Here is an 11301-nt window from a genome sequence, read left to right on the forward strand (position 1 = left end):
ACTGTATCTGGATGACCACTTGTCAACATGATTGCAGAAGATATTCCTGTCCTTGGACACCATGGACTTAATGGCCTCTAACATTCCTTCTAACCTGGAGATTTTGAGGGCATCCCAAATGGTAATAGATGATTTGGAAAAAAAGAAAATAACAGATGAGGAAAAATCATCAGAAAAGATAAAAAAAAATTAGGACAATATAGATCTTTAGTACCCAGAAGGGACAAAAGGAAAGAAGATAATGGACAAGAGAAAGTTTCAGTTGGGAAGCAAGCAAACTTCTTATCATATGTCATTAAGTGACACACACACAAATAATGTAAAGTCTACTTTTTATTCATCAAATCAGTTTCACAGCCCTGCCTCCAATCTGTTCTTAAGCCCAGGACCTCAATCTTAAGAAAGACACAATTTTTAAGCTACCTCCATCAATTTGCTTGAGCAAACACCTCTGTTCAGTCATTTGTTTGTTAATAGTGGGTTCCCCAAGTTTTGCCAAAGTATATCTTTTACCTTTTTAAGAGAATTGAGTTGTATAAATTCATTTTCAATGTTTTCTTTTTTTAACAGTTAATATATTCCTAGGATGCAAGTGCATTTTTTAAATGATCCTGGGACACCCATTGAAAAAGTCAGTAGCTAGGAACTAAAAGAGTTTTCTATTTTGTTGGGGAAGAACGACGTTCTTTGTATGGTGGCTCAGAATTACAGAGTATGGTCACCCTCTGCACAGTGTCTCTTTGTCAAGAAACACATGCTGAAAGAAAGAATACAGATGAGAAAATAGCGTGCACTGTCAGATCTTGGAAACAACCAATGGATTTGTCCTCACCAATGTCTTGTCAATGTCTTTTACATTCCGGCACCCTGAAAAAACAAAACATACATTTAATATAAAATAAATGCAATAATAATCAGTCAGGTAATGGTTTTCCCAAGGAATGTAAAACTTGACTAATGTAAAGTTTATGGTTCAAGGTAGGCCTGCCAACTCTTATGTGGCATGAGACCATTTTTATTACCTAAACAGTCCTTAACACGAAATGACTGGCACATATTTTTATTAACACAAAGAGTATATTCTTTCTGCCACATTTAATAGATCTTTGGGGACTGAAAGCTTTCCTTTAGGATCTGTCTCTGTAGCAAAGAAAAATTCAGGGTGATGATTCACAGGGTGTCATTCTTCCCTCAGAGACTGTCTACACAAGCAAAATGCAATGGAGAGTCAAGCAATCATGTCAAAAATTCAATCAATGTGGACAACCTGGGTCATAAAGATAAAATTTTTTAAAAATTACAATAAACCTTTCTTCTTACTTAGTTACATGGTTTTGGAAATAGAATTATCAGGAAAACAGACTCAGTAATTCATTTCATCTTCCTTGTACAGATGCACACTGAATCTGTTCTGAATCAGTAACTTCAAGATGATTCCAGAGTGAAAGATGAAAAGTAACAGAGAGCGACCTAATAGGGGACTACAGAAGAAGCCATATCCTGTTCCTACTCTAGCTTCTGGTTATGGAAAAAGGGATAATTCTTTCAGTATATTCAACAAACATTTCATAAGTTCTAATTGAATGTTTCAGTATTTCCTTCGTTTGGGGATCTATAGGAGACAGTCAACATTCCACACCTTTGAGTAACCCATATGTGAACATCATCTGCAAAGTAGAAACCATTTATTCTATGCCAGAGATACTTTACTTGGGGATATCATCAGCTCCTCTGTATTTTAAATACTATTCCTAGGTTGATGAGTCTCAAATCAACATGTCCTACTTCAAACTCTCTGCTGAGCTCCAATCTCACATCTCCAACTGCCTTTCAGATATGTCACACTAGATGTTTAGTAGGCATCTTAAACTCAATATATTAAAAACAGAACTCATTATCTTTCCCCCAAACCCTCCCTTCCAAAATGTTGCCAAAGTCTCTCAGCATCACCTTTGCAATATCATTTGAATATGCCCCCTTCTCTCCTCTGACACTGCCACCATTTGGATGCAAGTCTTTATCATAACATGCCCTGGACTATTGCAATAACCTTCTAGTGGGTCTGACTGCCTCAAGTGTCTCTCCTCCCCATTCATCCATTCATGTGATTTTCCTAAAGTACAAATCTAACCATGTCACTCACCCTCACTCAATAAACTCCATCGGCTCCCTATCACGGAACCTTTGTTTGGTGTTCAACGTCCTTCATAATCAAACTTTTCAGTCTTATCATATTTTACTCCCCAACACAAACTCTTCAATCTAGTAACACTGGTTATCTGGTCGTTCCATGAACAAGACACTCCATCATTCAGCTCCAGACATTTTCTCTGGTTGTCTTTGATGCCTGGAATGCTCTCCCTCCTCATTTCCCTCTGTTGACTTCCTTTAAATCTCAAATAAAAACCCATCTTCTACAGGAAGACTTCCCCAATCCCTCTCAATTACTGTGGTTTCCCTTACTTATTTATTTCTATTTATCTTGCAAACAGCTTATTGGTATATACTGGTTTGCATGTTGTCTCCTCCATCAAATTATAGTTTCTTCAGGTAATGACTGTTTTTCGCCTCATTTTGTATCCCCAGCACTTAGCACAGTGGCTGGTACAGAACAGATGCTTCAAAAAATGTTTTTTGACTGACTGACCAAATGATATATTTTTGATCTGTCTTTTTCTCTTCATTCCTGCTTCTACCACTTTACATCAGGTCTTTATCATTTATATTACACAGGCTACCCGAGTAAACTTCATTTTAAAAAAAAAATCATCATCTCAGCCTTGTTCAGACACTGAAGTCAATTCAAACTTTCCAATTTTTAGCTTGCAATACTAGTAAACACCCGCAGTTTAATACCAGCCATCACTCCAATCTTACCAACTCTACTTCAGACTAGATTGATCTTTGTCATGATTGTGACACATACCTTCTTTCTTCCTCATCTTTACACAAACATTTCCTTCACATAATGTGATCCTCCTTCTTCTTTCTTTCTTTTCTTCAGCTACTCCTCATCTTTGAAGACTGAACTCAAGACCAGAAAGATTCTGTCCTCTCCTCCTTTTTGGCTGAATTATTTTCTGCCCCACTCAATTGATATCTGTTTTACATTATTTTGCATTTTTTTAGTTAGCTTTATTTTTATATGTCAATTCCCCAACAACATTAATCATTGGTACATTTAGATAGAACTTTAATGTTTAGAAAGCATTTAACATATACAGGATCTCCCAAAAGGAAGACCATGTATTATTTCATTAAAGTCTTACAACAGCTCTGAAGTAGGTAACATAGCTATTCTCTTCATCTTCCAAGAAAGGCGACTGATCATAGGCATCTATGTAACACAATGGATGGAGCACCAAGCCTAGATTAAGGAAGACCTGAGTTCAGATTTGACCTCAGGAAATTGCTAGCTATGTGATACTTAGCAGTTCACTTAACAGCTATCTGCCTCTGTTTCCTCAATTGAAAAATGGGTATAATAGCATCAACCTCACAGGGTTCTTGTGAGCATCAAATGAGATAGTGTTCCTAAGTGCTTAGCCCAGTGCCTGGCACATAGTAAGTGCTTAAAAATGCCTGTTTTCTTCCCCTTAAATGATTTATCAAAGTTTACATAGTAAGTATTAGAGGCAAGATATGAAACCATTTCTTCCTGACTTCAAGCTGAGTGCTCTGTCTGGTACATCTTGAAGCCTCTCTGCTATGGTGTGTCCAGTCTCCCACTTCCTCCTCCAAAAAAGGGGAAAATTAAGTAGCTAAAATGAAATTAAAAATAACTTGGCAAAAAGATTTTTGAAAAAAGAAAAAGCCTCATTAAAAAAAAATTTTACCAAAAGGGGAAGTGTTGGGGGTGTAAGCTCAGTTCCATGTGGACAGTCTCGGGCAGGTAAAGGTGAGGACTTCTAAACCTTAGAGTTCTCATGAGGCCCCCCAGGGAACAGCAGGGAATTGAGGTGTGAGACCCGGGCTATTTCGTGCGTCTCCGCCTCTTCCCGTGGGAAACGTGATGGGAGAGAGCATCCTCGCCCTCGAGATTGGCCCGGAGTCTGAGCACACCTATTGTTGTCTAACAGGCACGGTATTCAGGTGCAAACTATGTGGCAGGAGAGCTTAAGTAGGGTCAGGAAAGCCTGAAGGCGCTCTTAGCGCTGAGGGGCCCTTAGAGGACAGAAGGCCCCTCTTCCCTCTCTCCTCTCTTCTCTCTTCCCTCTCCCCTCTTTCCCTCTTCCACTTCCATTTCCAATCTCTTACTGTAAGATCTTTGCCTCCTTGGGAGATTCCTCTCTCCTCAGGAAGAGTTCCCCCTGCACATGTAACCAAGACCCTGAATAAAGCCTAACCCTTGTTCGACTCTGGAAAGTCTCTTCTCTCATACGTTTATCCAGTTTGGCCAGCCGAAGACCTGCGATAGGTAAGGTAAGACTCGGGTAGCCCTTAGGCCTCTAGGCCTGACAGGGAAGTATTCCTAGGAACCTATTATTTTTAAAGATTCTAGAAAACCTCCTACAGTCTGCTGATTGGTGTCTTTGCCTCAAGTCTCTCCCCATTCAAATCCATCTTCTACTCATCTGTCAAACTGATTTTCTGTAACTGCAATTCTGAGGGGCAATTCCTTGGTGAAGTAGATAGAATGCTAGACTTGGGGTTAAGAAGACTCATCTTCCTGAGATGATACAGCCTCAGGCACTCCCTAGTCACTTAATCCTGTTTACCTCAGTTTCTTCATCTGCAAAATGAGCAGGAGAAAGAAATGGCAAATCATTCCAGTATCTCTGCCAAGAAAACCCCAAATAGAGTCACACAGAATTGGACATGACTGAAAACAACTGAAATAACAAAAGCGCAGTTCTGACTATGTCAGCCCCCTATTTAACCAAGTCTAGTAGCTCCTTATTAGCTCCATGATCAAATATCAAATCTCCTGTTTGACTTTTAAAACCTTCTATATCCTAATTCCTTTCTACCTTTCAAGTCTTCTTATACCTTACTAGAACATGACCCTCCATTTCTGAGGATTTTCTTTGTCTATCCTCCATGCCTGAGAATCTCCCTCTTCCTGTCTGCCTCTTGGCTTCTTTCAAATCCTACAAGTCTCAGCTTAAAGTCCCCATCATCTGCATCTCAGTAATATTAGTGTCATCCCTCTGACTAAACTCCCAATTTTTCCTGTATATCTCTTGTTTGTATATAATCATTTGCCTGCTGTTTCCTCTATTAGTCTGAAAATTCCATGAGGGTAGAAACTGCTTTTTGTCTTTCTTTGTACAGACACTTGACACTCACTAGTTGTGTGACTTTGGGCAAGTCACTTAACCCCAATTGCCTCATCGTGGGTCATCTCCAGTCAGCCTGATGAATATCTGGTCACTGGATTCAGATGGCTCTGGAGGACAAGTGAGCCTGGTGATCTGCACAGCCCTCTGTCACTCAAGACAAAGTCAAGTGCAAGTCATGTCATTATTTCTCTGATGGCATGGTCTTCTTCGGGGGCAACGAAGGACAAACACACACATGTAGTACTTTGTACAGTGCCTGGCACAATAGTACATATTTAATAAATGTCTATTGATAAAACTGATTGACTGACTACAGATGGAATCTATAGCCCAGAAACTCAAGCTACGGGTTCTCAAGAACTGTCTTCAGTCTAGGAAGAATTCTCATAAATATCAATTTAGTTCATGCCCCCTGTGACCTGAGGATCTCCGGTCAGATGCAGAATTTGGCTTGTTTTGTCCTCACCCAAAGTCGATTATAAACACATCAGAACATCTATTTAAAAGGAATAACAAATTGTACATAACAGATTTGCAGTTTCATGTGCAACCATCTTTTTTTAATTATACTCTGTTATGGAAATGCTTGTTTTATTCCATAAATTAACAAAAAAGGTGTATAGCTTGTGTATGTCCTAAATATATGAGTCAAAAGAGCCCTGGGTTCCAAAACAAATGCAGTATGTATATACACAGAGAGAAAGGCAGATAGAGAGAGAGAGAAGGGGGGCAAGATTCAGGACAGCGTATATGAAAGGCAGTGGGGTTATAGTGGATACAGCACTGGACTTGGATTCATATCCCATCTTAGACACCTGTTGGTTCTGTGACCCCAGGCAATTCATTTAATTTCTCTGGTCCTTGTCTTTCTTATCTATAAAACAAAGGAGCTGGACTAGATGACCTCTACAATCTTCCCATTTCTAAGTCTATGATTCTATAATCTTTATTTTAGTCCAAAGAAAGAATGTAAAACACACACATACTCACCACATGTACATACACATACATACATACACACACACAGACTAGAATCTCAGGAGCCTATAAAAGCCAACACAACTTCCCTTGCCACCCACCTTTCCCTAAGAGCAAAATTTTTATAGTGCCACTATGTGTTTGAAACTTCTCCTAAAGGGAAATACACTTGGGGAGATGCTAGAGAATCAGCTCTTTCCAATGGACTGAAATGATCCAAATAACTCATTGCAGTTGTAAAGAAAAAAAAATTTTCCAGGTTGCTCCTTTATGTTGTCATTCTCCCCTTTCCTTCTCTCCAACTATAATGCAAGCTATTTGTAAACAGAGAATATATCTTACACTTGTATATCATTTTGGCTCATTTCTATCACAATACCTATATACAGAAATCACTCAATAAGTATGTGGTCAGTTCTTTTTAGTCATAAGAGTATGTTCTGTATTATAAATACATTACCAGCCCCTAAAGGACAGAGACCATGTTTTTCCATCTTCTTCCAAGATGCCTACTATAGGGAAAGGAAGGGAGCAGTTATGGAATACCCATGTACCAGGTACAGTGTGAAGTACTTTACAAATATTATCCCCTTTGATCTTCATGACAACTTGGAAGATTTTTTATTACTCTCACTTTATGATTGAGGAGAGAGAGGCAGACAGAGGTTAAGTGACTTGCCCACAGTCACACAGCTAGTAAGTGTCTGAAGCTGAATTGAATTCAGGTCTTCCTGACACCAGACCCTATGCTCTATGTATTGCACCACAAAAGTTGCCTTACTATAGTGTTCAAAATTCATCAGAGAGTGCACAATAAATATTACTGACTGGTTTGATGAAAGACTTAAGAGCTCACCAGTAAGAGCCATGGCCAACTGGAATTCTTCTTTCAGCATTTCCAGAACCGCCTTCACTCCTTTCTCCCCCTAAATAAATGAAAGAGCGGGAAGTATTTGGCTTAGTCTGACTCATTCATACCAGACATTTGTTGGATCTAATTATTCAATTACCTGATAAGCCAATCCCCAGATTACAGGTCTCCCCACAAATACAGCCTTGGCCCCAAGAGCAAGGGCTTTCAGCACATCCGTTCCTTTACGTACACCCCCATCCAAGAACACCTCCACCTTTCCCTCCACAGCCTCTACAATTTCAGGCAGGACATCAATCTGTGGAGGCAAGACAGAAAATGTTATGTCATTGGTCCATTTAAAGGGAATACTGCTTACGGCCACCCAAAGGCTGCTAATCTCATCAGACCAGGACTTAAGGTGAAAGCAGCAGGCCACAGGAATGCAGGTTTAGGGTCAAGAATAAAACAATTTCCTTTAAAAAAAAAAAAAAACAGAAGAGGAAGGGACTAGGAATTAAAAGTATCAACAACATTCCCTTTACATTCAGGTTTAGGGTTGGTGGGATAATCTCTGGGAGAGTTTCCTGTAAGGAACTGAGGGCTGAATTTGGCCACAGATTTCCACCATGGACTGAGTAAGGGTAGAATTTGGCCCGTAGCCCTGAATGGTTTGGCATGTAATGTGAGTTTTTCTCCCTTCCCATTTAGTTTTTGCTACCTTGCCAAACATACTTTGGATCAATTTACATATACACTGCTTTCTTCTTATATTCAAGCAAATTACATCAACATATAAGTGCTACAATTTCCAAACTATGATGCAAGCTGTAATTAAGCACATTTCCCCAATTTGTAAGGAAAAACGAGAAAAATATTAACCAGCTTGGGTTCAATGCACATTTTCAAAGCCTATCAAATAGTCTGTTTAGGTTATTTCAAACACTGAATATGGCCTAAAAATGACCTAGGAAAGACATTTATGACATGAACCTAGTGCTACAAAATTGAGTCCAGATTGCTGTCATGTATCTATGGGACAGAAGGTTTCATCTGTGGACTAGCATTTTCAACTATAGACAATGGAGCTGGAATTCTACTGGAGGTACCTTTGCTGTGCTGTATAATTTTCAGTGAGGTAGATTATAAATAAATTTAACAATTCCACTATTTTATACCCCTATTCTATTTCTTACCTTGCAACATCCTATATATGCCAGGTATTGATAAACTTATGGCAATGGTCTGTTGTTTCTTCAGCTTTCACTTCCCAAAGGTATGGAAGAAAACCTTTTTTGAGTTTAGGTTTTAGACTCTTAAATACAATCTTTACATGGTTAGCCAAGAAAATGCTGTAGGTAGATATGTGGTACAGTGAATAAAGTGCTGGACCTGGAATCAGGAAATTTGAACCTGAGTTCAAATCCAGTCTCAGATGCTTGCTAGTTGTGTAACCCTGGGCAAGTTGCTTAAATTCTGTCTTCCTCAGTTTCCTCTTCTAAAATCTTGGGATAATCCTAAATCTCTCCCTAGGATCAACTAAGATCATGTATATACAGCACCTTCTAAACCGTAAGGCACTGTGTAAATGCCAGCAATTATTACAGGCAGCACCTGTATAGAACTTTATAAATATTTCGTTTGATCCTCATAACAACCTTGAGAGGTAGGTGGTATTATAATTTTACAGTTGAGGAAACTGAGGCAGACAGCAGTTAAATGACTTGCCCAGGGTCAGATGGCTTGCAAGTATCTGAGCATAGATTAGAACTCAGGTCTTCCTGACTGCAGAGTATCCATGGCTCCATGTAGTGGCTACAATACCTTAAGTCTTTTTCAAGTTAAACACGAACAGCAGGGTTTTCTATCTGTCCTTATATGATATGATATTTGGTTGTCCATATCTTGCATATCAAGGTCCTTTCTAAAATGTAGCTTCTCTTTTGTGAGGTAGATTATTAGCTGTCTTCTCATGTACTTACAAAGCTAATTTGTGGAACTCACATTTATTCCTACTCTATTTCATTTTATTAGGTTTTTCAGTACATTCTAACCTATAAAGATACGCAGCTTATAGCACAAGGGTTCTGCCAACTTGATTTTTTACAATATTTTGATAATTTCAATGTGATTAAACTCATTTGTAATCCACTGTATTTTATGTATTTAAAAACACTACTCTGAAAAGGACTCCATAGGTTTCATGAGACTGACAAAGGGGTCCAAGACATAGTAAAGGTTAAGACTTCCTGATTTGCTTATAAGACCTTTTTGGTTTCTATATTAATCATTCTACAGGCTCTGTTCCATAGATATCTTCATAAGTTCCTACAGTACATACCATACAGCTAGACATAAAGTAGGTAGCAATCCATCAATCAATGAGCTTTTATTAAACATTGATAATGCCCCAAGCACTGTGCTAAGCTGTGGACACTCTGCTAAGCACTAAGTACTCAATCAATAGAAGACAGCTAGATGACTTAGCTAGGTGACTAGATAACTAGATGGACTGTCAGGCATGGATCACGTAACTTTACCTCCCTCATTTTTATAGATGAGAATATTAAAGTATAGAGAATCAGGCAATTTACCCGAGATCACACAGTTAGTTAATGATAAATATAGGTCTCCTACCTCCCATTTCTATACTCAATCCACAAAGTAGTTAGTTAGTCATAAAGGACTTCAGAGTGAGAATGAACCTTAGAAATCAGCTCGTTTGACTAAATACTTCATTAAGAGTTGAGTATAATCTAATGACATGACATTCTTACCAGTAAGGGCTTGTTGGGTTTAAAACCCTTTGGCATATATGTTTACACAAGGATCATTATCTGATGGCTACATATACACACACATACAAAAAAGACCAAGATCAAACCAGACAGATAGAAAAATGGCTAAAATTAAAAGTGCAATGGAAATTTTTCAAAGAATACCTGCAAAACATACTCCAATCACCTTTTCATCAGTACTCACAGTGGCAGGCACTCCATCTAGTTGGCGAGCACCATGATTGGACACCAATATCCCATTGACACCATATTTCACAGCTTCTCTGGCATCATCAGCTGGAAAAACATGATTCAGCAGTTCAGTAATTAAACTAAACTGAGGATACTGTAGCAAACTGCCTGGTTTCTATTTTTAAAAAAATCTAAATAGCAATTCTGAAGGGTAGTTTTAAAAATCTTACCTCAGAATATAGATTTGAGGAATGTCTTCATGGATCTTGTAGCCATACTCTCCCTCCCTCCAGCAGAACATAAATTCTCTCAACATTAGAGACCGGCTCATTTTGTCTTTGTACCCCTAGATCTGCTCACAGTAGCTATTATGTAATGTAAGTAATGTAATGTAATGTAAATGTGCATGTAATGTGTGTAATGTAAAGTAAGCACTTCATAACTACTCATTGGATCTGATGGGTTGGATCTCATCAGTGAAGACTGTACACAAAACTCCTGTAATAGAGGTGACAGAACCACAGGAGGGATGATGCTCTTGACCAAGATAAAGTCAGAATTTACATCATCTTAAATAAAAAAGAGTATTAATAACTGATGGAATTTGCATGCAGTTCAATTTTACTGATAGTCAATATGGGATAATAAAATATTCCACACGAATAATTCTTATATGCAAATTAAAAGGATTAAACAAAAGAACATGGATATATACATGTAGATACCTACATATACATATCTAAATACACATATATATATATATATACACACTTGCAAAAATGATCCCCACATTTGATATAATTTTTCAGTGATGTTGAAATAAATTAATAAGATTAAAAGTGTCAATAAAAATGAATGGATTAGAAGAACATAAAAGTTACCTTCAAGTATTTCAAAGGCAGTCCCATAGGAAGTAGGATTATACTGTTTTGTTTGGCATCAGAGAACAGAACTGGTAGCAACGAGTGAAAGTTACAGAGAGGTAAATTTAGTCTTGATCTAAGAGTAAGATACTGCCCCCATTGTTATATGGACATTTTGGTTGCTAATAAGGGCAGAAAAAAATATTTGTGTGAAGAATACTGATAAAATCAGCTTGAGAAGAAACACAGCTCCTTCCCCCATCCCACCCCCACCAGATAGATGCTTGAGGAGAGATACAGACTGTTCTGAGGACCAGAGAGAAAACTGTTTTCTGGATAAATGTGTTGACTGAGAGGAG

The 11301-nt window shown here is 38.3% G+C and overlaps 1 protein-coding gene across 3 annotated transcripts in view; it reads right to left on the minus strand.

Moving 5' to 3' along the window:
• Positions 1–320: 320 nt before the first annotated feature.
• The window catches only part of HAO1 (hydroxyacid oxidase 1), a 75738-nt gene continuing 64757 nt past the window's right edge, over positions 321–11301 (minus strand). The window contains exons 3-6 of one of the 3 annotated variants that reach the window (XM_072634426.1): positions 10075–10184; positions 7271–7429; positions 7117–7186; positions 321–867 (exon numbers count right to left, since the gene is read on the minus strand). In XM_072634426.1, the coding sequence (XP_072490527.1) occupies positions 797–867; positions 7117–7186; positions 7271–7429; positions 10075–10184 (410 nt within the window). In that variant the 3' untranslated portion in view covers positions 321–796. Of the gene's footprint in view, positions 868–7116; positions 7187–7270; positions 7430–10074; positions 10185–11301 lie in introns of those variants that run through there. The other 2 variants (XM_072634427.1, XM_072634428.1) reach the window with 2 other exon arrangements.

Source organism: Notamacropus eugenii, chromosome 1 (assembly GCF_028372415.1).
Source record: "Notamacropus eugenii isolate mMacEug1 chromosome 1, mMacEug1.pri_v2, whole genome shotgun sequence".
NCBI lineage: Eukaryota > Metazoa > Chordata > Mammalia > Diprotodontia > Macropodidae > Notamacropus > Notamacropus eugenii.